This window comes from Natrix helvetica, assembly GCF_964273705.1.
Source record: "Natrix helvetica genome assembly, chromosome: 3".
Classification (NCBI taxonomy): domain Eukaryota; kingdom Metazoa; phylum Chordata; class Lepidosauria; order Squamata; family Natricidae; genus Natrix; species Natrix helvetica.
In genome coordinates, this window is record NC_138549.1 from 39,453,212 (window position 1) to 39,480,606 (window position 27,395).

The following is a 27,395-nucleotide window of genomic DNA, read 5'->3' on the forward strand; positions in this document are numbered from 1 at the left end:
AATGTGAACCAGTTGCCAAGCACCCAAATAGCGATCACCTGACAGTAGGGATGGTGCAATGGTTGTAACTTCAAGGACAGGTCATAAATAACTTTTTCCAACGCCACCATAACTTCAAACTGTTGTTAAATGAATGGTCATAAATTGAGGACTACCTGTACTTATTTTGCAAAGTACTATGAATCAGATATTTTCATGCACATATTTTGTACAAGAGGTATGTTCACCAACAGGTGAGCCATACTTGTCCTCTACTGCATGATACCATATGAACACTTCAATAATCTGTTCAGCCTCGTTTCAGCAAACTAATCTGATTTGTACTGATCTGCTTTGAAGATCACGATTTAGATAATAAATGAAATCACAGGATAAATGATGTTTCCAGCTGTGTGTTTGGAGAAAAAAATACCTTTGGATAAAAACCAGTTTTTCTGGAAAAATCTGTTCAGAAAGATATATTCATATGTAACCGTAGGCGGCTTTTATTAAATAAAAAAAAAGAGGTTGGTATGAAAATAGCTAGGAAATCACCCTGGGCGACAGGAAGAAATGACAGTATCAAGACAGTAGTTAGATAAGCGGGGCTTGAGGCAAGACCAAGAAAAGGAGTTGAGGAAACACCTCAGAGTGAATCCCTGATTTACATGGAATTAAAGTAAGCGTCGGGGGAAGCAGATTACAATTTGCAAGACTCTGATATAAAAGGAGCCTTGTCCTACATGGCATTGGTTTCTTAGTCTGGTCTCCCTTGTTGGGTTTACGACAGCAGAGAATTTATGAAAATTGTCATTGGAGGGAGGCAATCAGAAATATCTCCTAAACTAGTGTATCTAAACTAGTGCATTCTACATTTTGTGTGGAGCTCCTTAAATGGAATACAAGAGAGGTTGCTGCCTGGGCACCTTAGACTCTGATGACGAAACCAACAATAAACACTCAAGTTCTTGAGCTGCCCGGCAGCCGAAACTACTGGAGGAGACACAGCTGCAACCAATCGTAGAAGATGAGGACTCTGAGCTGTCACCCCACCCAGTGCAAGCACTCCAGAGAACAGAGCAGAGCAAAGGCACTCTGCAAGGCTCCTTGCCAGAAAGGAACTTTGTTCTTCCATCTGAGCAACACCAACGTTGCTTCTATTTAAGAAGTGCAGAAAACTCAAGACCCTCCATTTGTTGATCTAGATTTTGTGTGCCTTGTCTCTTGGCTCAAAATCTCCTCACTGTGATTCTGGATCTGGACTGGCGGATGACACTGTTATGACATTGGATTCTTGGACTTCTGACCACTCTTGTGCCCGCTGTTTTGCATTTAGAAACTTGCTGGCCTCTAAGGGACTTGATTTCATTTGTGTGGGGGTGTTTGCATGTACATTTCCTTTGGCTGCTTGTTTATTTGCTTGGAAACCTCACAGTAAATTTGCAAACCTCCCTATGTATTTGTGAATGCATGGCCTGAGACAGGACACTTGCTGATAGATGATTCACTGATTGATTAGTTAGATGCCACTTCAATTACCTACTGCAATCAAATAAAATAAGCATTTAAAAATGGACTCATTGTTTGTTTGGTACACAACGCACAAGCTTGAACTTGTGAGTGTTGGCTACCTTAATAATACAATAATACAATAGTAGAGTTGGAAGGGACCTTGGAGGTCTTCTAGTCCAACCCCCTGCCTAGGCAGGAAACCCTATACCGTTTCAGACAGATGGCTATCCAACATCTTCTTAAAGACTTCCAGTGTTGGGGCATTCACAATTTCTGGAGGCAAGCTGTTCCATTGATTAATTGTTCTAACTGTCAGGAAGTTTCTCCTCAGTTCTAAGTTGCTTCTCTCCTTGATTAGTTTCCACCCATTGCTTCTTGTTCTACCCTCAGGTGCCTTGGAGAATGGTTTGACTCCCTCTTCTTTGTGGCAACCCCTGAGATATTGAAACACAGCTATCATGTCCCCCCTAGTCCTTCTTTCTCTTAAGCTAAACATACCCAGTTCCTGCAACCGTTCTTCATATGTTTTAGTCTCCAGTCCCCTAATCATCTTTGTTGCTCTTCTCTGCACTCTTTCTAGAGTCTCCACATCTTTTTTACATCGTGGCGACCAGAACTGAATGCAGTATTCCAAGTGTGGCCTTACCAAGGCATTATAAAGTGGTATTAACACTTCGCGTGATCTTGATTCTATCCCTCTGTTGATGCAGCCTAGTACTGTGACTGATTATGTTATTCCTTATGGAGAAATGTTTTTGGTACTTTCATTTTTGGCACTCATTGCGCCTCCCAGAACCAATTAATAGTGAGTACTGTGGTGTTACGGCAGTCTTCAACTTACAACAGTTGGCTTAGCGACTGTTCAAAGTTACAATGGCCCTGAAAAAAAGTGACTTATGACCATTTTTCACCCGTATGACCATTGCAGTATCCTCATGGTCACGTATTTATATTCAGATGCTCAACAATTGATTCACATTTATGAGGGTCTCAGGGACATTGTTCCCCTTTTGTGACCTTCTGACAAGCAAAGTCAATGGGGAAGCCATATTCACTTAACAATCTATTTACTGATTTAACAACTGCGGTGATTCACTTAACAAATCTGGCAAGAAAAGTTGTAAAATGGGCCAAAACGAACTTAGCAAATTTCTCATTTAGCAACATACATTTGGGGTTCAATTGTGGTCGTAAGTTGAGGACTACCTGTACTGTAACCATATTAAATTAAATTAAGTCATTTAATTTTGTCATATGCACCTGTCTCAACATGGCATACTCCAGGGGTGTCCAAACTTGGGAACTTTAAGACCATGCTGGCTGGGGAATTCTGGGAGTTGAAGTCCACAAGTCTTAAAGTTCCCAAGTTTGGACACCCCTGGCATACTCCAAGGGTAGCTACAGGCCAAAAATGAAAACCAAGCACCTTGCTTTCTACAATATTGTACGAGACAAAGGAAAGGATAAATATTTTCAAGGATGTCTTAATTAATGCTCTAAATGGCTAACTCTCCCACTAAAAAAAGAATAAAAAATCATTGTATTATTCTCTAAAGATTCTTTCCTTGTTTTCCCCAAAAGTAAAGCACATTTGTTCTTCTTATTTCTTCCCAATCTGCTTATATGAAGAAGAAAACCTAAAATTGCATTCTTTATTAAGTTTCTGCTTTCTAAAAGTGTTTTGGTTTGGATTAAGTTACAGATTTTTTTCAGAAACACAGTGTAATCGTAGGGACTTTTTTTCTATTTCTTTTATACACGTAGACTAAATTCTTCACTTAATCTCCATATTCATTATTAAATAGAAAAACCATGTTAAAAACTTAACATGGAGTCCCAGTAATCCAAAACATTCTTTGGAGGCAGAGAGAAAAACAATCCATCTGGATCCCAGGGGATTTGAAAATGTTCCAAAAATAACCTGACGCTGGCCTCTCCGATTCCTTGCATTCTTGCAGATAAGATCTCCTAAATTCACTTGAGAAGTATCTGGTTCTATTTGCTTCACTAATAACGACGCTCGTTGGACTGATTCACTCCTCTATCTAAACAGAACCAGAGTAGCCATGCGTAATTTCCATACTGATGTCCTATTCCAGGGGTCTCCAACCGTGGCAAGTTAAAGACTTGTGGACTTCAACTCCCAGATTCTTTAACTTGCCAAGGTTGGAAACTCCTGTCCCATTCTACATCAAAGCAGATACATTTGCAGCTAGGGAAAAATGGATGCATGATTCTGATGAGAGGACACAGTGTGAAAGAAATATAGACCAGGCCTCGGAAGTGGGAAAGGAATGTGTGAATTGTTAAGGGGAGGGGGAGAGTTTCTGAAAATATGACTCAGTCCTGAGAAAAGAGGGAAAAGAGAGGGGAAAAAACCTCAAAACAACCTCACGTTGATTTTGTTTGGTATAAAATAGGGAGAGACAAATTCTGATAGGCTTTCAAAATTTGTTCGTCTACCTTACAACAATAAAGATCTTGGAACCCTTACCTTGCCTTTTTTCCCACCTCACCTCAAAAGGTTGAAACTCAATACACCCCATTTCTGCCCAGATGTGCAAGCAAACTTTATTAAAATGTATTAAAGTTGCATCGTGATTTCCTGGAATATTTACCCTTCTTCTCATTCAGTTCCCTTCTCCCCACCCACCACCACCTCAATCTCATGCTACTTAAGAATTTGGTAGGCAACAAAATGCACTTACCTCATAAACCTGGGGACTAGTTAAACACCGAGCTATCAATCCACACCAACCTGGAAGAGTTGTTGTGAGAGGTGGACCACTGTGGGTCAAAATGGGCTTGAGGTATCTGCCACATTTTATTAAGGAAAATACACTTACCAAGGAACCATCTGCAAATTGTTCAAACTACCATTAATAAAATAAAGGTAAAGGCTCCCCCTTGCACATACCGTATTTTTTGGAGTATAAGACGCATCTTTTTCCCTCAAAAAAGAGGCTCAAAATCTGGGTGTGTCTTATACACTGAATACAGCATTTTGTACCTCCCGGAACCCCGCCCCTTCACCAAAATGGCCGTGCATAGCTTTTAGGAGGCTTTCAGAGTTCTCCTGGGAGCTGGGGAGGGTAGAAATGAGCAAAAAATGAGCCATTTTTTGTTCAATTTTGTCTCCACAGGAGAACTCTATAAGCCTCCTAAAGGCTATTCATGCCCTTTTTGTGGAAAAAAAACAGGCCCGTTTTTGTGAAAAACAGGCCGTTTTGCCGGGGTTGCAGAATGCAAAAATAAAATAAAATTAAAATTTGCCTCTTCAAAACCTTGGTGCATCTTATACTCTGGTGCATCTTATACTCTGAATAATACAGTATGTGCTAATCATTCCCGGCTCTAGGGGATGGTGCTCATCTCCGTTTCAAAGCCGAAGAGCCAGCGCTGTCCAAAGACGTCTCCATGGTCATGTGGCCAGCATGATTGAACTCCGAAGGCACACGGAATGCTGTTCTTTTCCACCAAAGGTGGTCCCCTATTTTTCTACTTGCATTTTTACATGCTTTCGAACTGCTAGATTGGCAGAAGCTGGGACAAATAACGGAAACTCAATCTGTTTCACCGCGCTAGGGATTCGGACCGCCGAACTGCCAACCTTTCTGATCAACAAGCTCAGCGTCTTAGCTACTGAGCCACTGTGTCCCTTTGAGCCACCTTAATTAATAGATACACCACATCCCACTATTAATAGATACAGTAATTTCAGCCCATTCTTGTACTGAACTATGAATTATGAATAGAGCTAGCCACCAGGTATCAGGCATCATAAGGAAAAAAGGAAAATGAAGAATTCACGGGACAAAAGGTAATCAACCATCAGCCAGACCATAGAGCTGATTAAATAAAGAAGCCTTCAGAGCACATTAACTAACTCCAGTGTAAAAATAAGTTATGAAACTAGTAGAGGAACCATCTGTAAAAACTATTAATAAACCAAATTCCAAGTCTTAGTTTCAAGATTAATATAGGCATCTTGAGTGTAACAGTTAAATTCAGCAGTGATGAACTCAAGTGCAGTCAACAACCATCTCGTGGCCTGGACCAACTTTCTGAACTGAATCTGGAAGATGTAGAATAACATGTTCAGAATGTTTTCCTTGTAGATGAGCTGCTCTAATAGGAATTCTTCACATATTCTGTCTTGTACCACTTGGAGGGATAGGCCATCTTGTTTTTTTGCTCACAATAAGAGTGATTCATTTGGCTACTTCATTTCTGTTCTGGAGCATAATAGAAACTTCATTTAGCAGTTGTTTTTACTGGAATACGTGGCCTGCTCAGACCAGACAAGGATTGGGAGTTTTTACAATGGCTTCGTGTATTGCATAGAATTTTGTCTATTAAGAGTCTGGAAAGGATACTTGTGGTCAAAGCTGTACCAAAGCCTGAAGATCCATGCGCTTTCCTGTTTTGTCCGATTCCTTCGATCAGCATCTGAACCATCCTGGGCAGGAAAGATGATTTTGTTATGCAAGGAACATTGTCAAATAAAGGAATAATATAACCGAGTGTACACAAGACAAAACTGAACAATGGCAATAGTTTTCCAGCAGACTTTTTCTTTTCAAAGGGGTCAGAAACATAACACTTACAGACATGTTTAGAAAATGAAACTGGATGAGGGATACAACCCTGCACTTTGTTTGGAAATGTGTCCATCTTGCCAAATGAAAGCCAAAAAAAGTCAAATAAAGGACATCTTGGAGAAGAGGGTATCCTTTTTTCCAGTTTCACTTCGGATACAAGAATGTAAAGTGCCCATATCCATACAAAACCTGGAGTCCATTGTATGAAAATGTGCAGAATACAGAACCTCATTACTAAATATACCAACTGGATCCAAAGTTTACTTAAGCTACATGAGCTGTATGAAGCAAGCTATTTACAAACACGGAGTTCCTCCATAGGACATAAAAGGAAGGATGTATAATAACTTATACTACTCCTATTTAGGGCATGAGTATCAGGATAGCATCCTGCCTTTTATCCTAATTATATAGCTCTAAACAACATAAAAACTGTCAAAGTGGAATTTTGGTTATAAGGAAGAGCAGATGAAAAATGTCCGTATAAACATAAATAAATATTATCAATAAATTATTTAACTAGCTAGATGGTTGTCTTTCCTGAGATGAGTTTGGACAATTGCTGATAATTAGAAGATTCAGTCAGGGCAGTTGAAAACAAAAGGTAACAAAAAGCAAAAATTCTTAGGAGATATTTGAAAAGGAAGTAAGGTTATTCAAAAGGAACATTGCATTTCTCCCTCCAAACCTTTAACGAAGTTAATCCTTCACATATGTCTTGGTGAATGCAATAATGGATATGGTGACTGCCAGGGATGTAGGACACTAAGCTTTAGCTGTTTTTATATGTAAAAACTAATTCTAAAAACATAAATTTAGGAATACTGTGGGTTGGGCGCCAGCTTTCCTGGACCAACAATCCCTACTCATGGTCACTCATGCCCTAGTCATTTCCTGTCTTGACTATTGCAACATGCTCTAAATGGGGCTGCCCTTGAAGAGCATCCAGTTGGTGCAAAATGCAACGGCCCACGTGGTTTTGTGCAGACCTCGGTGTGCACATGTATCACCTCTCTTGTGGGAGCTGCATTGGTTGCTGATTTGCTTCCGGGTGCAATTCAAGGTACTGGTTCCCTTCATGTCTTGGGACCAGGTTATCTGAGGGATCATCTCTTGTCGGTCACATATATCCAACCCACCAGAGCAGGGAGGGAAGGAATGTTGCAGGTCCCATCACCTAGAGAGATAATCCTAGTGGGACCCAGAAGAAGGGCCTTTTCTGTGGTGGCTCCCTCTCTCTGGAATATAATTCCCCCAGAGATTAGAATGGCCCCCATTCTAACACTCTTCTGGAAGGCGCTGAAGACCTTGTTCTGCCAGTGGGCCTGGGAAACGCAAAGTGGGATGGAGCCCATTAAATGGCTCATGTGATGTGCTGTCACCAGGGTGGGGGTTATTTTATTATATTATTTTATTATATGATTCTCTCTTTTATGAGTTTTATTGCTTCTATATGAGGTTTTTATATTCTTGTAAGCTGCCTTGAGTCACCATGTGCTAATAGGCAGCAAGATAAATTTCCTAAAACAAACAAACACACCCAAAATTGGATCTTCTTTGGTAAGAAATACATAAAATAGATATGGGGCAACAAGGTAAGAAGGCACAGCAGAAGAGGACAAAGATGAAAGAAAACAAGGCAATATGTGACTGTTCCTTCTTTCCCTTCCTTTCCCTATGTACTTATAGGGTGAAACAAAATGGAAGACTAAACATCTAAAACTCTCTAACAAACAAAGAACTTGGCTGCCCCATATACATACCGTATTTTTCAGAGTATAAGATGCACCTTTTCCCCTCAAAAAAGAGGTTGAAAATCTGAGTGCGTCTGATACACTGAATACAGCATTTTTTGCTTCCTGAAATCCTGCCCCCGTCACCAAAATGGCCGTGCATAGTTTTCAGAGAGCTCCTAGGGGATGGGGAGGGCAGAAATGAGCAATAAATGGACCGGGTTTTGCTCAATTTTGCCCTTCCCCCAGCCCCTAGGAGCACTCTATAAGCTTCCTAAAGGCTACCCATTTGCGAGAAACGGACTGTTTTTTGCTTAGTTTTGGCCCCCTACCCTCCCAGGAGCACTCTACAAGCCTCCTAAGGGCTATTCATGCTCTTTTAAAAAAACCTGCCTCTTTTTGCGAAAAATGGTTTGCAGAGTCAAAACCTTTTTTTTTCCAAAACCTTGGCGCGTCTTATACTCCGGTGTATCTTATACTCCGAAAAATACGGTATATATTGTAATACAAGGCTGAATCTTACCTGTGAAATTCACAACCACATGAGTTGACCACATGTTTGGGGGGGGGAGCGGAAATGTAGAATATGAATGCTGCTCAAACATGCTTGTATAGGAACATCACTGACTTGTTGAAAAAGTTAACTACTTACTCCTTGTAAGACTTGGAAGCTGTCATTGTTGGGTGGAGGGTCTTGATCAGGGTCAACTCCAACTCTGTAGAAATATCGGGAAACAAAGAGCATGAGATAATTAACTGAATTAATACTTTTTCCACTGGGCTTGAGGCTAGTGGAAAAGATTTAGCATAGTGTACGTATGCATAGTACAAAGAGTACCAGAAAGTGTCTGGTAATATAATAAGTACCACTATGCTTCTACTCTAATTCCAGGATAAAGGTAAAGGTAAAGGTTCCCCTCGCACATATGTGCTAGTCATTCCCGACTCTAGGAGGCAGTGCTCATCTCCATTTCAAAGTCGAAGAGCCAGCACTGTCTGAAGACGTCTCCACAGTCATGTGGCCAGCATGACTAAACGCCAAAGGAGCACAGAACGCTGTTACCTTCCCACCAAAGGTGGTTCCTATTTTTCTACTTGCATTTTTTTACATGCTTTCGAACTGCTAGGTTGGCAGAAGCTGGGACAAGTAACAGAAGCTCACTCCGTTACGGGGTGCTAGGGATTCGAACCGCTGAACTGCTGATCTTTCTGATCGACAAGCTCAGCAGCCACTGAGCCACTGCGTCCCTTCTAATTTCAGGATAGTAGTGTATTTTTTTAACAACCTCAGTAAAATGCCACTTCATAAAACTGAAGCTATGAATATTGTGTAGAAAGAGAACGCTTGTTTGACTATTACAGACCCTGAAAGCTTCATCAGCTTTGTCACTGTTTTAATAAGACATCCAGATTTCTTAAGAGAAGCTTCCAGTCCCTATCTGGATTTTAATTTCTAATGGCTGTTGTTATTAATCAAGCAAATGAGTTATCTGGTCTTGAAAGACAGTAGGGCAGGGGTGACCAATCGTGGCAACTTTAAGTCCTGTTGACTTCAACTCTCTCTCTCTCTCTCTCTCTCTCTCTCTCTCTCTCTCTCTCTCTCTCTTCCTCTCTCTCTCTCTCTCTTTCTCTCTCTCTCTCTCTCTCTCTCTCACACACACACACACACACTGTCTCCTGCACTTATACCATGGTACTAAATCAGTTCCCAGAATGTAGGAGAATGTGACCGGAAATCTCTAGTGACTACATCAATTCTGTAGAGGCTTCTTTGAGGAATTCAGTTATCAGAAGTGAAATAAAGACTGAAGAACCGATTGCATAGCAAGCCAACAGTTCAGTCAACGCTGCCGGAAAATGCACCATAAGCAAGTAGTTTTTTTTAAGGCAGTAGAAATCTTGTAAGTATGAAAAGATCACTCACCAATAGCACAGCTTATCAGTGAAGTTTAGAACCCAACAAAAAATTAAAACCCGAGGCAAATTTGTTGCCAAGTAAATGCAAAGGGCAAGGAATATGGCTGATACCATTCTTAACCGAAAGAGGATTCTTTGTAGTAATGTTTTAACTTACAATACAGTGAAATGTTTTAAAATATATCTTATATTCCTCTGGGTCTCTATGACTCATCACAAACAAACAAAACTTTCCACTATGATTTTCTGTTTATCAACTTTACTGCCCAAATTCTTTTGAACAAGCCATATTTTCAGTTTATCCATATATAGCTTTCTACTATTTTGCATCCACCCAGCTAAATTACATGAAACAGAAACATAAAGTTAACTCTGTGGTTGTACTTTGAAGAGCAAGACACTCTCATCTGACTTGCAACCCTAGTATGGAGATGTATGGGGCAATTTAATTCTTGGGGCCTTGAGTGGCAATCTGTATTGACAAGGAAAGGCCCAATGCAGGGATTATCAAACCGTTTAAACAGGGGGCCAATTCATGGTCCCTCAGACTGTTTGGGGGGGGGGCAGACTGGCTTAGTGGGAGTGGCTACGTGGTCATGTGATTGGGTGGACATGGCCAATTTAACAGTCCATTGAACAATGCACACAAATTAAACTCTAATTTGTTTTGCTCCCGGGGATGTTTTATTTGCTTTTGTTTGCATATTGCTGTTTTGGTTGCCTTAATTTTTTACTAGATTGTTTTTTCAGTTGTTTAGGAGTCTAGTGGTCTATTTCAGGAAACTCAGTTTTTCAGCAATTCTTCCCAGACCCAAGGAGCTTGAGAAATCTCTATGTCTTTCTGTCTCTCCCTCTCTCTGTTTCTCTCTCTCTTTGTCTCTCTCACTCTTTCTCTCTTTCTGTCTCTTTCCCTCTCCCACTCCCTCTGTCCCCCCCCTCTCTTTCTCTCTGTCTATCTATCTCTATCTATCTTCTGGAGGCCAGGGGAGGTGAAAAACGGGCCTTTTTGCTGGTTTTTTAGCCTCCTGGGGCGTCTGTGCACTTTGTTTTTCACATACACATACCTGCAGAAGCATTCTGCAGGCCAAAACCAGGCAAAAACGGCTCAATTTTGGGGCAAAAATTGTATTGACAAGGAAAGGCCCAAGGCAGGGGTTTTGTCTGATTTTTGGCCCCCTAGGGCATCTGTGCACCCTATTTTTCACATCCCCAGCCTCCAGATCATCTCTGCAGGCCAAAATTGTGGGCCTTACCTTTTAGCTCTAGCCCATGGTGCTCGTGAAGGTAAGTCCTGCGCCAGCCGAAAGGTATGGGGGGCGATGTGGGGGGGGGGAAGCCTTGTGATCCTGCGCAGGCCAGATTAACGGCTTTGGCAGGACACATGCGGCCCACGGTCCGTAGTTTGAGGACCCATGGCCCAAGGGAACAGTTACGATCTTTTATTATACACAAGTGCGCAGGCAATGGATTTTAATCTAGGTTAGACTGCAGTTTATGTGTATAGAATAGGGAGGAAGACAACACACTCTCTTTTTCAGACCAGGGTCTTGACAGTTTCGGCTTCCTAAACTAGCAACATCTATGAACTCATATTTAAGTACAACTACTTAGGGAAAGATGCAAAGTAGCAGAAAGTGTCTGGTAAAATAACAATTGTTAAATATTACTGTGCTTCTATTCTAATTCCAGGATACTTTTAGCAAATTTATTTTGAAATTTATTGGCTACCCATCTCGTATACAATGACTCTGGGTGGATATGATTTTATTTATAGATCATAACCAAGGACCATAAAACTCTACTTTTATTTGTACATCAAAACCCAAACTTTGAGCGGTAATAATATCCTCCATAATTCAAACCAGGTTATCTGAATGAGAATGTTCCCCAATACAAATTGGAGAGAGCATTCTCTCTGTTCCATCTGCTTGGGAAACATACTTGGCAAAAATTTGGAAGACAGCCTTCCAAAATCATAAACTCCCACCTCTTTTCTCTGATGCCTGGCAAGCAAACAATGTTTTTATTTATATAATAGTTATTTATAATCAGTACAAAACTATAGTTTGCTCAAACAGCTCGGTTATTTCATGTTTTCCTCACAACAAGGATAACCAAAACTGAGTCTCTAAAGCCTTATATTTGGCAGGGTTTTAAATTTCAGTACAACATCCATAGTAACCCATAGCTACAGCATTTAATGCAAAAGAAAAAAATGAGCAGACATAGAAAAATCCAAACCAGTGGAACATTACTTAGATTTTCCAAAAATATAGTTATTAGATATTCAAAAACCAAATCTGCTACCTATGTACTTTTAATATGTGGCTGCCAGTTGAATTATTATTATTCCCAAATCCATTTCTGGCAAACATTTCTTTAGAATATCTACTTCCACCTACAAATTGACTTAGTTTATTTAAGGAGAAATTCAATGTAAAAAAAATCCCAACCCTCATCAGGATTTGGACAAATAGCCCAGTTTGGCAAAGGCCAGATAATGTAAAAAAGTTGAAGTGGGTTTTGGGACAAGATAATAAATGTAATCTGATTTGCAAAAGAGTTAGCTCCTAGCACACTTATGGTTGCTTGTGAGTTTCTGCACTCTTTTCAGTTGCTAGACAGAACATCATGGAGAATGACAATAGTATTTTTTCCAATTCACACGTAGCAAAATTTGCAGAAAAACGAAGAATGGTAAAAAGTCTTCTGCAGCATTAAGAGAAAGGCATGCAACAGCAGACAAAGAATGCACACGCTTGAGGTTAGAAAAATGAAGAAAGCCAAGCACCAGGTAAAGGTCATTCTGTTTGGTCACCTGAAATACAGCCAACGGCTTTCATTCATCTCTTCCACCGCTGGAATATATTCACCGACTCTAGTATAGCACAAAAATGGGATTGGTTTACTTACACATTTAAAAAACAAAAACAAATTGCCCTTCCATGTTGTTTCTTCTAGGACTGCTTTACCCAAAACAAAATATCATCAATGGGATGCAAAGTATGAATATAAAAAAGAACAGTAAAAAAAAGACAACAGTATTAAGTAACTCAGTAAACTAACAAGCATTATTAAGATTATAATTAAAAGAAATTAAGGGCACCAAGCAAACCTTCCCTTTCAAGTTTCCTTGATCCATAACCAGGGTTCATTCATTCATTTCCCCCTCTCCCTTCCACCCACTTCGACTCCAATGCAGAGGTGGTATTTTACCGGTCCGGACCGGATCGCCCGAACTGGTAGCGGAAATTCCAGGAGGCTTCACCCACCCACGCCCGGCTCTATGGCATCCCATTTAGCCCCTTTTTCCATCAAAGCGCATGCACGGAGGGATCTGCGCGCACTCACATTTGCGAACTGGTAGGGAAGGTAAGTGTATACCACCCCTGCTCCAATGAAATGTGGACAGCAAGGATGGAGGAAGTCTTGATGACCTCCTGCCTTAAGTTTACAAATTTCCACATAATGAAACACTAGAAGTCTTCATCAACCCTACTAAGCAAACAAAAATCTTGAGCTGAAATGTATATGGAAAACCTGTTATGATAATTAATCAGAGGTATTTATGAGAAGTTTTCCCATCATTCCTCCTCTCATTCCTAGGTTCATTTGTTTCTACTCTTTTCAGAGTCACTTCTGTCCTTCTCTTTATGCTTTTATGGAATGCAACCATCTTCTTTCCAGGTCTTTGCTTCCTGTAGTGGCAACCTACTTTCCTAAGGTTTTTTTTGCTTCTGTGATTTTCTCAGTTGTTTCTTCAGTAACTCTGGATGCCTGCTTGACCAGCATCCAAGGACTTTCTACTGTTTTCTCCTTCACTTTAGAATACTAAGAAAAGTGAACTGTGAACTTTAAAAAAATCTGATTGTGTTTATAGCAGTCACTCAATAGATACTTCCTGGAGAGGAAGCTTCAGCTTGGACTGCTGAAGGACCCTCATATGATCATTCAAATACAGGTAGTCCTTCACTTACAACAGTTTATTTAGTGACTGTCCAAAGTTATGGACGGTACTGAAAAAAGTGACTTATAATCATATTTCACAGTTATGACTGTTGCGGCATCCCCACAGGCACATGATAAAAATTCAGATGCTTGGCAACTGGTTCATATTTATGATGGTTGCAGTGTCCCAGGGTCATGTGATCACCTTTTGCAACCTTTTGACAAACAAAGTAAATGGGAAAGCCAAGTTCACTTAACAACTGCAAAGATTCCCTTAACAATTGTGGCAAGAAACATCATTCAATGGGACCAAACTCACTTAATAACTGTCCCACTTAGCAACGAAGCTTTGGGATCAATTATGGTTATAAGTTAAGGACTATCTGCAATGCACCATTATAGGCAAGAGTTTTCTATTTCATTCAGGCCAGATCCTCATCTAAGTATTACACTTTATTGGTTAAAATCAGTGATGTGCGGTGAGGCAGCAATTTTTTTAGACTTGTGGACTTCAACTCCCAGAATTCCACAGTCAGGCATGCTCAGTTGCGACCTGCCGCCCTCCGCCCTGGGATTCGGCCACGGCACCGCCTGTCAGAGCTGCGTGGAATCCGGGGCGCGCTTGTCGGGCAAAGACAGTGCTGATGGGGAGCGGACGAAGTGGAGGAAGCCTCCCCCCCTGCTTCCCGCACCCGAAAGAACAAAGGGAACCTCTGCCACCGCCCCGGCAACCTGGCCGGCCTCTCTCGCGGCGGCTCTCTGGTGCCAAGCTTGGGAGTCCCTGGAGGAGCTGGCGGGGGCTGCAAGCACTGCAGGCTGGACTGGAGCCTCGAGTCTAGGGCAGTGAGTCATTTGATAGGAAACTTCCCTCTTGGAAGGAATGACTCGGCTTGGCTCCTGCTTTGTCTCTCCTGCCTCTTCGCTTCTCCGTTCGGTCGTTGGGCGGCAGATCGAAAGCGGGAGCCAAGCTGGTCATTCCTCCCAAAAGGCAAGTTTCCCATCGAATGACTCGCTGCCCTGATGATGAGAGGTTAGGCTGTGCCTCACTTGCCTCACCTGACTGCACGTCACTGGTTAAAATCCAGAGACTGATTATAATGAGGCAGCTGGAGCATATTTGGACGCAATGTAACATCATGGTACTTTATTACTCCGGACTCAAGAGTTCGGCAGTCACACCAAAAATGTAGAGAAGGAATGCAACCCATCTTTGCCTTGCAGCACAATGTGTCCAAGCTATATGATTCATACAAGTAGTCCTCGGCTTATGACCACTACTGAGCCCCAAATTTCAGTTGCTAAGCGAGACTCATTGTTAAATGAGTTTCCCCCCATTTTAGGACCTTTCTTGCCACAGTTGTTAATTGAATCACTGCAGTTGTTAAGTAGGTAAACATGGTTGTTAAGTGAATTTGGCTTCCCCATTGACTTTGCTTGTCAGAATGTCACAAAATGTGACCACGAAACCGGACAACCCTCATAAATACATGCCAGTTGGCAAGTGTATACATTTTGACCATGTGACCATGGGGATGCTGCAACAGTTGTAAGTGTGAAAAGCAGTCATAAGTCACTTTGTTCAGTGCCGTTGTCGCTTTGAATAGTCCCCAAGCAAATGGCTGTTATTTGAGAGCTACTTGTATTCGCTTTCCTGCTCTTTTCTCTATGGCAGGGGTGTCCAAACTTGGGAAGCTTAAGACTTGTGGACTTCAACTCCCAGAATTCCCCAGCCAGCCATGCTGGGATCGTGGGAGTTGAAGTCCACAATCGTGGACTTCGTGGGAGTTGAAGTCCACAAGTCTTAAGCTTCCCAGATTTGGACACCCCTGCTCTATGGAAATGACAACCTCTGGCAACAAGGGAATATTGTGGCATTTTCTGTGATCATAATTCGAGTGTTTTGCCAAGAAAAGTTCTGCTTGCATCGGACGCCTTAGCTAAATTTTTCACCACTGTGCCCCTTCCACTGAAGTCCTTTGCAATGTATCTCATCATTTCTAGAATGATCTTCCTCCTTTTAAGAAGCTTTCTTTGAAAGAATGTTGTATGGAGGAAAAAACACAGTAAGAATAAGTTTTGATGCATACTGTTGTGAAGCCATACCTGAATCAAAGTTTAACTGATTAGAAAGACAGGGAGAAATGTCCTTGTATTTGCATATAACACTTGTAGATCATTATGGATAAAATTGTTACCAGAATTTCAATTACACTGAAAAAAATACACATATAAAATTTAACAGGTTATATTTATTTTCAAAATTCTGGATCAATGTTCCTGGGGCAATGCAAAACGTATGTGGTATTATACCATCTATCCAAGATGCCATTCTTGACATTTTAGAAAGAACTAAAATTATGGAACGTATTGTTTTAAAATTACTAAATAAAAGTTCCAAAATATGGATCAAGCCTTTTTGATAGTTCTTCACGGACTGAATAATTCTTGCCAGGCTAACTTGAACAGTTCCAAAGTTCCAACTGTCAGAAGTTTTCAGAAATTACCCAACCAAGTGCTATCAATTGATGCATCAACTATATGAAACTGTGACTCAATTCAGACATGCAGTATTTTCAAGCCATAAAATTAGAGCCTAAATTATTATTTAATTTTAAAAAAAGTTAAGAGCCATCAAAGGCAAACTAAGATGATAGTGGCTGGTATACTTTCTCTTTCTTATCTAGTTTGTCCTTCAGTCTCTAGCAGCATGCACAAAGATAGTACATAATTTTAACAACTTGTTAAAATGAAGTATCTGCTAATGCTAATTGATTGGAAGACACCCAGAATTTAATATAACTTGAGCAGCTACGTAAAATAAATAAATAAATAAATAAATATTTATGGTTGGTCAATTCAGAATCTAAATCATTCCAACTCAGGTTTATAAAGACATTTCAAAACTATAATGTTATATGTCAGTAATGACGAACATTTTTGTTGTTGGGAGCCACAACTGTGAGAGTGCATGCGCGTGTACTGGTACTCATAATGCAAATTGTGTCCCCACATGCGCATGCGCACAACCCCCACATGTTCCCCCTCATGCGTGCCGCACTGCTCGTCTCCAAGCTGAGCTTGGTATTTTCTCTGGGGTGCCGGGGGAGGCCCTTTTCGCCCTCCCCAGGCTCCAGGAAAGCCACTGGAGCTTGGAGAGGGCAAAAAACGGGCCCAACGGGCCAACTGGAAGTTTGGAAATGATTCGTTTCCAGCTTCTGGAGGGCCTCCGAGGGCCCAGGGGAGGCCTTTTCCCCCTCCCCAGGCTTCAGGAAAGCCTCCAGAGCCTGGGGAGGGCAGAGAATGGGCCCAACGGGCCAACTGGAAGTTCAGAAACTGCTTCAGCTTTCCTGAAGCCTGGGGAGGGTAAAAACAACTTCCCTTGACTCCCCCAGAGGCCTCTGGAAGCCGGAAACGGATCATTTCCAAACTTCCAGATGGCCCATTGGGCCCGTTTTTTGTCCTCGGAGGCCTTCCTGGAACCTGGGGAGGGCGAAAACAGCCTCTCCTAGTTCTCCGGAAGGCCGAAAATCAACTGGCCAGCACACATATGTGTGCTGGAGCTGACAGCTCGCGTACTGGCAGACATGGCTCAGGGTGCCATCTGTGGCTTGCGTGCCATAGGTTTGCCATCACGGTTAAATAATCTCTAGCCAGGATAGTTAATCACAATAAGCCACACTAAATTCTTGCCTATCATTTGAACCTTCCTGAAGCTAGGATTGGAGCTGCTGGAGAGAAGGAGGGGGTGAGTCACAAGACAAAGACACTGAGGTGGGGGCCCTTAAACTCCATATCATTTGAACCTTCCTGAAGCTAGGATTGGAGCTGCTGGAGAGAAGGAGGGGGTGAGTCACAAGACAAAGACACTGAGGTGGGGGCCCTTAAACTCCATATCATTTGAACCTTCCTGAAGCTAGGATTGGAGCTGCTGGAGAGAAGGAGGGGGTGAGTCACAAGACAAAGACACTGAGGTGGGGGCCCTTAAACTCCATATCATTTGAACCTTCCTGAAGCTAGGATTGGAGCTGCTGGAGAGAAGGAGGGGGTGAGTCACAAGACAAAGACACTGAGGTGGGGGCCCTTAAACTCCATATCATTTGAACCTTCCTGAAGCTAGGATTGGAGCTGCTGGAGAGAAGGAGGGGGTGAGTCACAAGACAAAGACACTGAGGTGGGGGCCCTTAAACTCCATATCATTTGAACCTTCCTGAAGCTAGGATTGGAGCTGCTGGAGAGAAGGAGGGGGTGAGTCACAAGACAAAGACACTGAGGTGGGGGCCCTTAAACTCCATATCATTTGAACCTTCCTGAAGCTAGGATTGGAGCTGCTGGAGAGAAGGAGGGGGTGAGTCACAAGACAAAGACACTGAGGTGGGGGCCCTTAAACTCCATATCATTTGAACCTTCCTGAAGCTAGGATTGGAGCTGCTGGAGAGAAGGAGGGGGTGAGTCACAAGACAAAGACACTGAGGTGGGGGCCCTTAAACTCCATATCATTTGAACCTTCCTGAAGCTAGGATTGGAGCTGCTGGAGAGAAGGAGGGGGTGAGTCACAAGACAAAGACACTGAGGTGGGGGCCCTTAAACTCCATATCATTTGAACCTTCCTGAAGCTAGGATTGGAGCTGCTGGAGAGAAGGAGGGGGTGAGTCACAAGACAAAGACACTGAGGTGGGGGCCCTTAAACTCCATATCATTTGAACCTTCCTGAAGCTAGGATTGGAGCTGCTGGAGAGAAGGAGGGGGTGAGTCACAAGACAAAGACACTGAGGTGGGGGCCCTTAAACTCCATATCATTTGAACCTTCCTGAAGCTAGGATTGGAGCTGCTGGAGAGAAGGAGGGGGTGAGTCACAAGACAAAGACACTGAGGTGGGGGCCCTTAAACTCCATATCATTTGAACCTTCCTGAAGCTAGGATTGGAGCTGCTGGAGAGAAGGAGGGGGTGAGTCACAAGACAAAGACACTGAGGTGGGGGCCCTTAAACTCCATATCATTTGAACCTTCCTGAAGCTAGGATTGGAGCTGCTGGAGAGAAGGAGGGGGTGAGTCACAAGACAAAGACACTGAGGTGGGGGCCCTTAAACTCCATATCATTTGAACCTTCCTGAAGCTAGGATTGGAGCTGCTGGAGAGAAGGAGGGGGTGAGTCACAAGACAAAGACACTGAGGTGGGGGCCCTTAAACTCCATATCATTTGAACCTTCCTGAAGCTAGGATTGGAGCTGCTGGAGAGAAGGAGGGGGTGAGTCACAAGACAAAGACACTGAGGTGGGGGCCCTTAAACTCCATATCATTTGAACCTTCCTGAAGCTAGGATTGGAGCTGCTGGAGAGAAGGAGGGGGTGAGTCACAAGACAAAGACACTGAGGTGGGGGCCCTTAAACTCCATATCATTTGAACCTTCCTGAAGCTAGGATTGGAGCTGCTGGAGAGAAGGAGGGGGTGAGTCACAAGACAAAGACACTGAGGTGGGGGCCCTTAAACTCCATATCATTTGAACCTTCCTGAAGCTAGGATTGGAGCTGCTGGAGAGAAGGAGGGGGTGAGTCACAAGACAAAGACACTGAGGTGGGGGCCCTTAAACTCCATATCATTTGAACCTTCCTGAAGCTAGGATTGGAGCTGCTGGAGAGAAGGAGGGGGTGAGTCACAAGACAAAGACACTGAGGTGGGGGCCCTTAAACTCCATATCATTTGAACCTTCCTGAAGCTAGGATTGGAGCTGCTGGAGAGAAGGAGGGGGTGAGTCACAAGACAAAGACACTGAGGTGGGGGCCCTTAAACTCCATATCATTTGAACCTTCCTGAAGCTAGGATTGGAGCTGCTGGAGAGAAGGAGGGGGTGAGTCACAAGACAAAGACACTGAGGTGGGGGCCCTTAAACTCCATATCATTTGAACCTTCCTGAAGCTAGGATTGGAGCTGCTGGAGAGAAGGAGGGGGTGAGTCACAAGACAAAGACACTGAGGTGGGGGCCCTTAAACTCCATATCATTTGAACCTTCCTGAAGCTAGGATTGGAGCTGCTGGAGAGAAGGAGGGGGTGAGTCACAAGACAAAGACACTGAGGTGGGGGCCCTTAAACTCCATATCATTTGAACCTTCCTGAAGCTAGGATTGGAGCTGCTGGAGAGAAGGAGGGGGTGAGTCACAAGACAAAGACACTGAGGTGGGGGCCCTTAAACTCCATATCATTTGAACCTTGCTGAAGCTAGGATTGGAGCTGCTGGAGAGAAGGAGGGGGTGAGTCACAAGACAAAGACACTGAGGTGGGGGCCCTTAAACTCCATATCATTTGAACCTTCCTGAAGCTAGGATTGGAGCTGCTGGAGAGAAGGAGGGGGTGAGTCACAAGACAAAGACACTGAGGTGGGGGCCCTTAAACTCCATATCATTTGAACCTTGCCTGAAGCTAGGATTGGAGCTGCTGGAGAGAAGGAGGGGGTGAGTCACAAGACAAAGACACTGAGGTGGGGGCCCTTAAACTCCATATCATTTGAACCTTCCTGAAGCTAGGATTGGAGCTGCTGGAGAGAAGGAGGGGGTGAGTCACAAGACAAAGACACTGAGGTGGGGGCCCTTAAACTCCATATCATTTGAACCTTCCTGAAGCTAGGATTGGAGCTGCTGGAGAGAAGGAGGGGGTGAGTCACAAGACAAAGACACTGAGGTGGGGGCCCTTAAACTCCATATCATTTGAACCTTCCTGAAGCTAGGATTGGAGCTGCTGGAGAGAAGGAGGGGGTGAGTCACAAGACAAAGACACTGAGGTGGGGGCCCTTAAACTCCATATCATTTGAACCTTCCTGAAGCTAGGATTGGAGCTGCTGGAGAGAAGGAGGGGGTGAGTCACAAGACAAAGACACTGAGGTGGGGGCCCTTAAACTCCATATCATTTGAACCTTCCTGAAGCTAGGATTGGAGCTGCTGGAGAGAAGGAGGGGGTGAGTCACAAGACAAAGACACTGAGGTGGGGGCCCTTAAACTCCATATCATTTGAACCTTCCTGAAGCTAGGATTGGAGCTGCTGGAGAGAAGGAGGGGGTGAGTCACAAGACAAAGACACTGAGGTGGGGGCCCTTAAACTCCATATCATTTGAACCTTCCTGAAGCTAGGATTGGAGCTGCTGGAGAGAAGGAGGGGGTGAGTCACAAGACAAAGACACTGAGGTGGGGGCCCTTAAACTCCATATCATTTGAACCTTCCTGAAGCTAGGATTGGAGCTGCTGGAGAGAAGGAGGGGGTGAGTCACAAGACAAAGACACTGAGGTGGGGGCCCTTAAACTCCATATCATTTGAACCTTCCTGAAGCTAGGATTGGAGCTGCTGGAGAGAAGGAGGGGGTGAGTCACAAGACAAAGACACTGAGGTGGGGGCCCTTAAACTCCATATCATTTGAACCTTCCTGAAGCTAGGATTGGAGCTGCTGGAGAGAAGGAGGGGGTGAGTCACAAGACAAAGACACTGAGGTGGGGGCCCTTAAACTCCATATCATTTGAACCTTCCTGAAGCTAGGATTGGAGCTGCTGGAGAGAAGGAGGGGGTGAGTCACAAGACAAAGACACTGAGGTGGGGGCCCTTAAACTCCATATCATTTGAACCTTCCTGAAGCTAGGATTGGAGCTGCTGGAGAGAAGGAGGGGGTGAGTCACAAGACAAAGACACTGAGGTGGGGGCCCTTAAACTCCATATCATTTGAACCTTCCTGAAGCTAGGATTGGAGCTGCTGGAGAGAAGGAGGGGGTGAGTCACAAGACAAAGACACTGAGGTGGGGGCCCTTAAACTCCATATCCTTTGAACCTTCCTGAAGCTAGGATTGGAGCTGCTGGAGAGAAGGAGGGGGTGAGTCACAAGACAAAGACACTGAGGTGGGGGCCCTTAAACTCCATATCATTTGAACCTTCCTGAAGCTAGGATTGGAGCTGCTGGAGAGAAGGAGGGGGTGAGTCACAAGACAAAGACACTGAGGTGGGGGCCCTTAAACTCCATATCATTTGAACCTTCCTGAAGCTAGGATTGGAGCTGCTGGAGAGAAGGAGGGGGTGAGTCACAAGACAAAGACACTGAGGTGGAGGCCCTTAAACTCCATATCATTTGAACCTTCCTGAAGCTAGGATTGGAGCTGCTGGAGAGAAGGAGGGGGTGAGTCACAAGACAAAGACACTGAGGTGGAGGGCCTTAAACTCCATATCATTTGAACCTTCCTGAAGCTAGGATTGGAGCTGCTGGAGAGAAGGAGGGGGTGAGTCACAAGACAAAGACACTGAGGTGGGGGCCCTTAAACTCCATATCATTTGAACCTTCCTGAAGCTAGGATTGGAGCTGCTGGAGAGAAGGAGGGGGTGAGTCACAAGACAAAGACACTGAGGTGGGGGCCCTTAAACTCCATATCATTTGAACCTTCCTGAAGCTAGGATTGGAGCTGCTGGAGAGAAGGAGGGGGTGAGTCACAAGACAAAGACACTGAGGTGGGGGCCCTTAAACTCCATATCATTTGAACCTTCCTGAAGCTAGGATTGGAGCTGCTGGAGAGAAGGAGGGGGTGAGTCACAAGACAAAGACACTGAGGTGGGGGCCCTTAAACTCCATATCATTTGAACCTTCCTGAAGCTAGGATTGGAGCTGCTGGAGAGAAGGAGGGGGTGAGTCACAAGACAAAGACACTGAGGTGGGGGCCCTTAAACTCCATATCATTTGAACCTTCCTGAAGCTAGGATTGGAGCTGCTGGAGAGAAGGAGGGGGTGAGTCACAAGACAAAGACACTGAGGTGGGGGCCCTTAAACTCCATATCATTTGAACCTTGCTGAAGCTAGGATTGGAGCTGCTGGAGAGAAGGAGGGGGTGAGTCACAAGACAAAGACACTGAGGTGGGGGCCCTTAAACTCCATATCATTTGAACCTTCCTGAAGCTAGGATTGGAGCTGCTGGAGAGAAGGAGGGGGTGAGTCACAAGACAAAGACACTGAGGTGGGGGCCCTTAAACTCCATATCATTTGAACCTTCCTGAAGCTAGGATTGGAGCTGCTGGAGAGAAGGAGGGGGTGAGTCACAAGACAAAGACACTGAGGTGGAGGCCCTTAAACTCCATATCATTTGAACCTTCCTGAAGCTAGGATTGGAGCTGCTGGAGAGAAGGAGGGGGTGAGTCACAAGACAAAGACACTGAGGTGGGGGCCCTTAAACTCCATATCATTTGAACCTTCCTGAAGCTAGGATTGGAGCTGCTGGAGAGAAGGAGGGGGTGAGTCACAAGACAAAGACACTGAGGTGGGGGCCCTTAAACTCCATATCATTTGAACCTTCCTGAAGCTAGGATTGGAGCTGCTGGAGAGAAGGAGGGGGTGAGTCACAAGACAAAGACACTGAGGTGGGGGCCCTTAAACTCCATATCATTTGAACCTTCCTGAAGCTAGGATTGGAGCTGCTGGAGAGAAGGAGGGGGTGAGTCACAAGACAAAGACACTGAGGTGGGGGCCCTTAAACTCCATATCATTTGAACCTTCCTGAAGCTAGGATTGGAGCTGCTGGAGAGAAGGAGGGGGTGAGTCACAAGACAAAGACACTGAGGTGGGGGCCCTTAAACTCCATATCATTTGAACCTTCCTGAAGCTAGGATTGGAGCTGCTGGAGAGAAGGAGGGGGTGAGTCACAAGACAAAGACACTGAGGTGGGGGCCCTTAAACTCCATATCATTTGAACCTTCCTGAAGCTAGGATTGGAGCTGCTGGAGAGAAGGAGGGGGTGAGTCACAAGACAAAGACACTGAGGTGGGGGCCCTTAAACTCCATATCATTTGAACCTTCCTGAAGCTAGGATTGGAGCTGCTGGAGAGAAGGAGGGGGTGAGTCACAAGACAAAGACACTGAGGTGGGGGCCCTTAAACTCCATATCATTTGAACCTTCCTGAAGCTAGGATTGGAGCTGCTGGAGAGAAGGAGGGGGTGAGTCACAAGACAAAGACACTGAGGTGGGGGCCCTTAAACTCCATATCATTTGAACCTTCCTGAAGCTAGGATTGGAGCTGCTGGAGAGAAGGAGGGGGTGAGTCACAAGACAAAGACACTGAGGTGGGGGCCCTTAAACTCCATATCATTTGAACCTTCCTGAAGCTAGGATTGGAGCTGCTGGAGAGAAGGAGGGGGTGAGTCACAAGACAAAGACACTGAGGTGGAGGCCCTTAAACTCCATATCATTTGAACCTTCCTGAAGCTAGGATTGGAGCTGCTGGAGAGAAGGAGGGGGTGAGTCACAAGACAAAGACACTGAGGTGGGGGCCCTTAAACTCCATATCATTTGAACCTTCCTGAAGCTAGGATTGGAGCTGCTGGAGAGAAGGAGGGGGTGAGTCACAAGACAAAGACACTGAGGTGGGGGCCCTTAAACTCCATATCATTTGAACCTTCCTGAAGCTAGGATTGGAGCTGCTGGAGAGAAGGAGGGGGTGAGTCACAAGACAAAGACACTGAGGTGGGGGCCCTTAAACTCCATATCATTTGAACCTTCCTGAAGCTAGGATTGGAGCTGCTGGAGAGAAGGAGGGGGTGAGTCACAAGACAAAGACACTGAGGTGGGGGCCCTTAAACTCCATATCATTTGAACCTTCCTGAAGCTAGGATTGGAGCTGCTGGAGAGAAGGAGGGGGTGAGTCACAAGACAAAGACACTGAGGTGGGGGCCCTTAAACTCCATATCATTTGAACCTTCCTGAAGCTAGGATTGGAGCTGCTGGAGAGAAGGAGGGGGTGAGTCACAAGACAAAGACACTGAGGTGGGGGCCCTTAAACTCCATATCATTTGAACCTTCCTGAAGCTAGGATTGGAGCTGCTGGAGAGAAGGAGGGGGTGAGTCACAAGACAAAGACACTGAGGTGGGGGCCCTTAAACTCCATATCATTTGAACCTTCCTGAAGCTAGGATTGGAGCTGCTGGAGAGAAGGAGGGGGTGAGTCACAAGACAAAGACACTGAGGTGGAGGCCCTTAAACTCCATATCATTTGAACCTTCCTGAAGCTAGGATTGGAGCTGCTGGAGAGAAGGAGGGGGTGAGTCACAAGACAAAGACACTGAGGTGGGGGCCCTTAAACTCCATATCATTTGAACCTTCCTGAAGCTAGGATTGGAGCTGCTGGAGAGAAGGAGGGGGTGAGTCACAAGACAAAGACACTGAGGTGGGGGCCCTTAAACTCCATATCATTTGAACCTTCCTGAAGCTAGGATTGGAGCTGCTGGAGAGAAGGAGGGGGTGAGTCACAAGACAAAGACACTGAGGTGGGGGCCCTTAAACTCCATATCATTTGAACCTTCCTGAAGCTAGGATTGGAGCTGCTGGAGAGAAGGAGGGGGTGAGTCACAAGACAAAGACACTGAGGTGGGGGCCCTTAAACTCCATATCATTTGAACCTTCCTGAAGCTAGGATTGGAGCTGCTGGAGAGAAGGAGGGGGTGAGTCACAAGACAAAGACACTGAGGTGGGGGCCCTTAAACTCCATATCATTTGAACCTTCCTGAAGCTAGGATTGGAGCTGCTGGAGAGAAGGAGGGGGTGAGTCACAAGACAAAGACACTGAGGTGGGGGCCCTTAAACTCCATATCATTTGAACCTTCCTGAAGCTAGGATTGGAGCTGCTGGAGAGAAGGAGGGGGTGAGTCACAAGACAAAGACACTGAGGTGGGGGCCCTTAAACTCCATATCATTTGAACCTTGCTGAAGCTAGGATTGGAGCTGCTGGAGAGAAGGAGGGGGTGAGTCACAAGACAAAGACACTGAGGTGGGGGCCCTTAAACTCCATATCATTTGAACCTTCCTGAAGCTAGGATTGGAGCTGCTGGAGAGAAGGAGGGGGTGAGTCACAAGACAAAGACACTGAGGTGGGGGCCCTTAAACTCCATATCATTTGAACCTTCCTGAAGCTAGGATTGGAGCTGCTGGAGAGAAGGAGGGGGTGAGTCACAAGACAAAGACACTGAGGTGGGGGCCCGCGCGCCTAACGGCGCGCGAATCATATATCTATAAACCAAAATAGCAATAATACATTCTGGATTAGTGTGTTTGAGATTGTGATTTTATTTATTTCAAAATGACTGGCTTAGTTCAATGTAATAGCTGTTTTGCACCTGTCTTTCGCAGTACTCTTTTCAAATTTGGATACTGTCCCCTTTGTAAACAAATTACGAGTCTACATAGGCAGATTACCTATCTAGAATCTGTAATCTGTGCTCTCCAAGCAGAAACTAGGTGTCTACGTCAGCCATTCCACTCTATGGTGAAGCCACACTACCAGCCCCCTCTACCACAAAGACCTTGCAGGAGAAGAGCTGTCTGGACAACTGTGGGATCTGGCAGGTTGAGAGCTGTGAACCATAAACCCAAAGCTTTTGCTGTGACCCAGCAAAACAGATATAGTGCCCTTGCTGACCTTAATGGGGACACTAAAGAGATAGGTCAAGGCAGTTGTGATAATGATGACTCAAATAAGCAGGGGATCGTGGTCCAAAACGAAGAACTTTCTTCGGAAAGGCGAAAAGGGGAACCAGGTATCACACATCAGTCGCAGAAGAAGATCAAGGTATGTAAAAAGAGAAGTCACCTTCTGGTTGGTGATTCAATCGTAAGAGATGTTAATTTAGGAGAGGATAAGGAGGTTTTAAAAGAGGTCAGGTGTCTGCCAGGTGCTACTGCCAGCAGAGACAAGAGGCGTATTCTTAAGATAGTCAAGAATGCAAGTAAGGACTGTGACGTTGATGCTATTATACATCTTGGCACTAATGATCTATCCCAGAAAGATGTACTTTCTGTGCAGAATGATTTCCAGAACTTGGGGTATGAACTTAATAGTATAGGTTGTAGGCTTATCTTTTCAGAGGTTTTACCTGTATATAAGGAACAAAAAGGGAAGGGCCAGCGTGTAGCAGAGTTTAATGTTTGGCTAAAGGAGTGGTGTAAAAGGGAAGGCTTTGGTTTTATTAGTCATGAAGCCTGTAGCTGGTCCAATGAAAAACTGTACAAAAGAGATGGGTTGCACCCATCCAAGAAAGGAACTGAGTTACTTGGCATTAAATTCACAGATTTTCTTGATAAACATTTAAACTGAAGAGCGGGGACAGAGAATTAATAGATACAGAACATCTCTGTCCCCAGCAAACTAAAATTCATAGGGTTATAAATGCATGTAACATAGATGTGTGTGTGGGTAAGATTATCACTCCTGCTGTCAAGCAAAACCAAGCATGTAATAGTGATTGTCATACCATGTGCATGAATCACACAAGTGGCAAGAAAATAGGGGCAGTCAGGCATAATACAGGTTATGTAGACAGTAAACACAAGGTCAATCAAAATGGACTCAAATGTCTATATACCAATGCACAGAGTATGAGGAATAAACAGGGAGAATTAGAAATTCAAGTAAAAGAGGGCAGATATGATATTATTGCCATTACAGAAACTTGGTGGGATGAAACTGACAAATGGAACATACAGCTAGAAGGATTTAAATTATTTAAAAGAAATAGACCAAATAAAAGAGGAGGTGGAGTTGCACTATATATAAGAAATAACTATGTCTCTACAGAAATAGAGCACAACAATAATGAGAACTATCTTGAATGCATTTGGGTCAATATTAAAGGTTGTGGGGGAAATGACATTGCCATAGGTCTATACTACAGGCCACCCAACCAAGCAGAGGAAGAAGATGAACT

The 27,395-nt window shown here is 44.2% G+C and overlaps 1 protein-coding gene across 2 annotated transcripts in view; it reads right to left on the reverse strand.

The window, feature by feature from the left end:
- The window catches only part of SLC9A7 (solute carrier family 9 member A7), a 69,522-nt gene that overhangs the window by 1,845 nt on the left and 40,282 nt on the right, over nucleotides 1-27,395 (reverse strand). The window contains exons 13-16 of one of the 2 annotated variants that reach the window (XM_081949527.1): nucleotides 12,561-12,620; nucleotides 8,478-8,541; nucleotides 5,868-5,950; nucleotides 4,200-4,305 (exon numbers count right to left, since the gene is read on the reverse strand). In XM_081949527.1, coding sequence (XP_081805653.1) covers nucleotides 4,200-4,305; nucleotides 5,868-5,950; nucleotides 8,478-8,541; nucleotides 12,561-12,620 — 313 coding nt within the window. The remainder of the gene's footprint in view (nucleotides 1-4,199; nucleotides 4,306-5,867; nucleotides 5,951-8,477; nucleotides 8,542-12,560; nucleotides 12,621-27,395) is intronic. The other variant, XM_081949528.1, reaches the window with a different exon arrangement.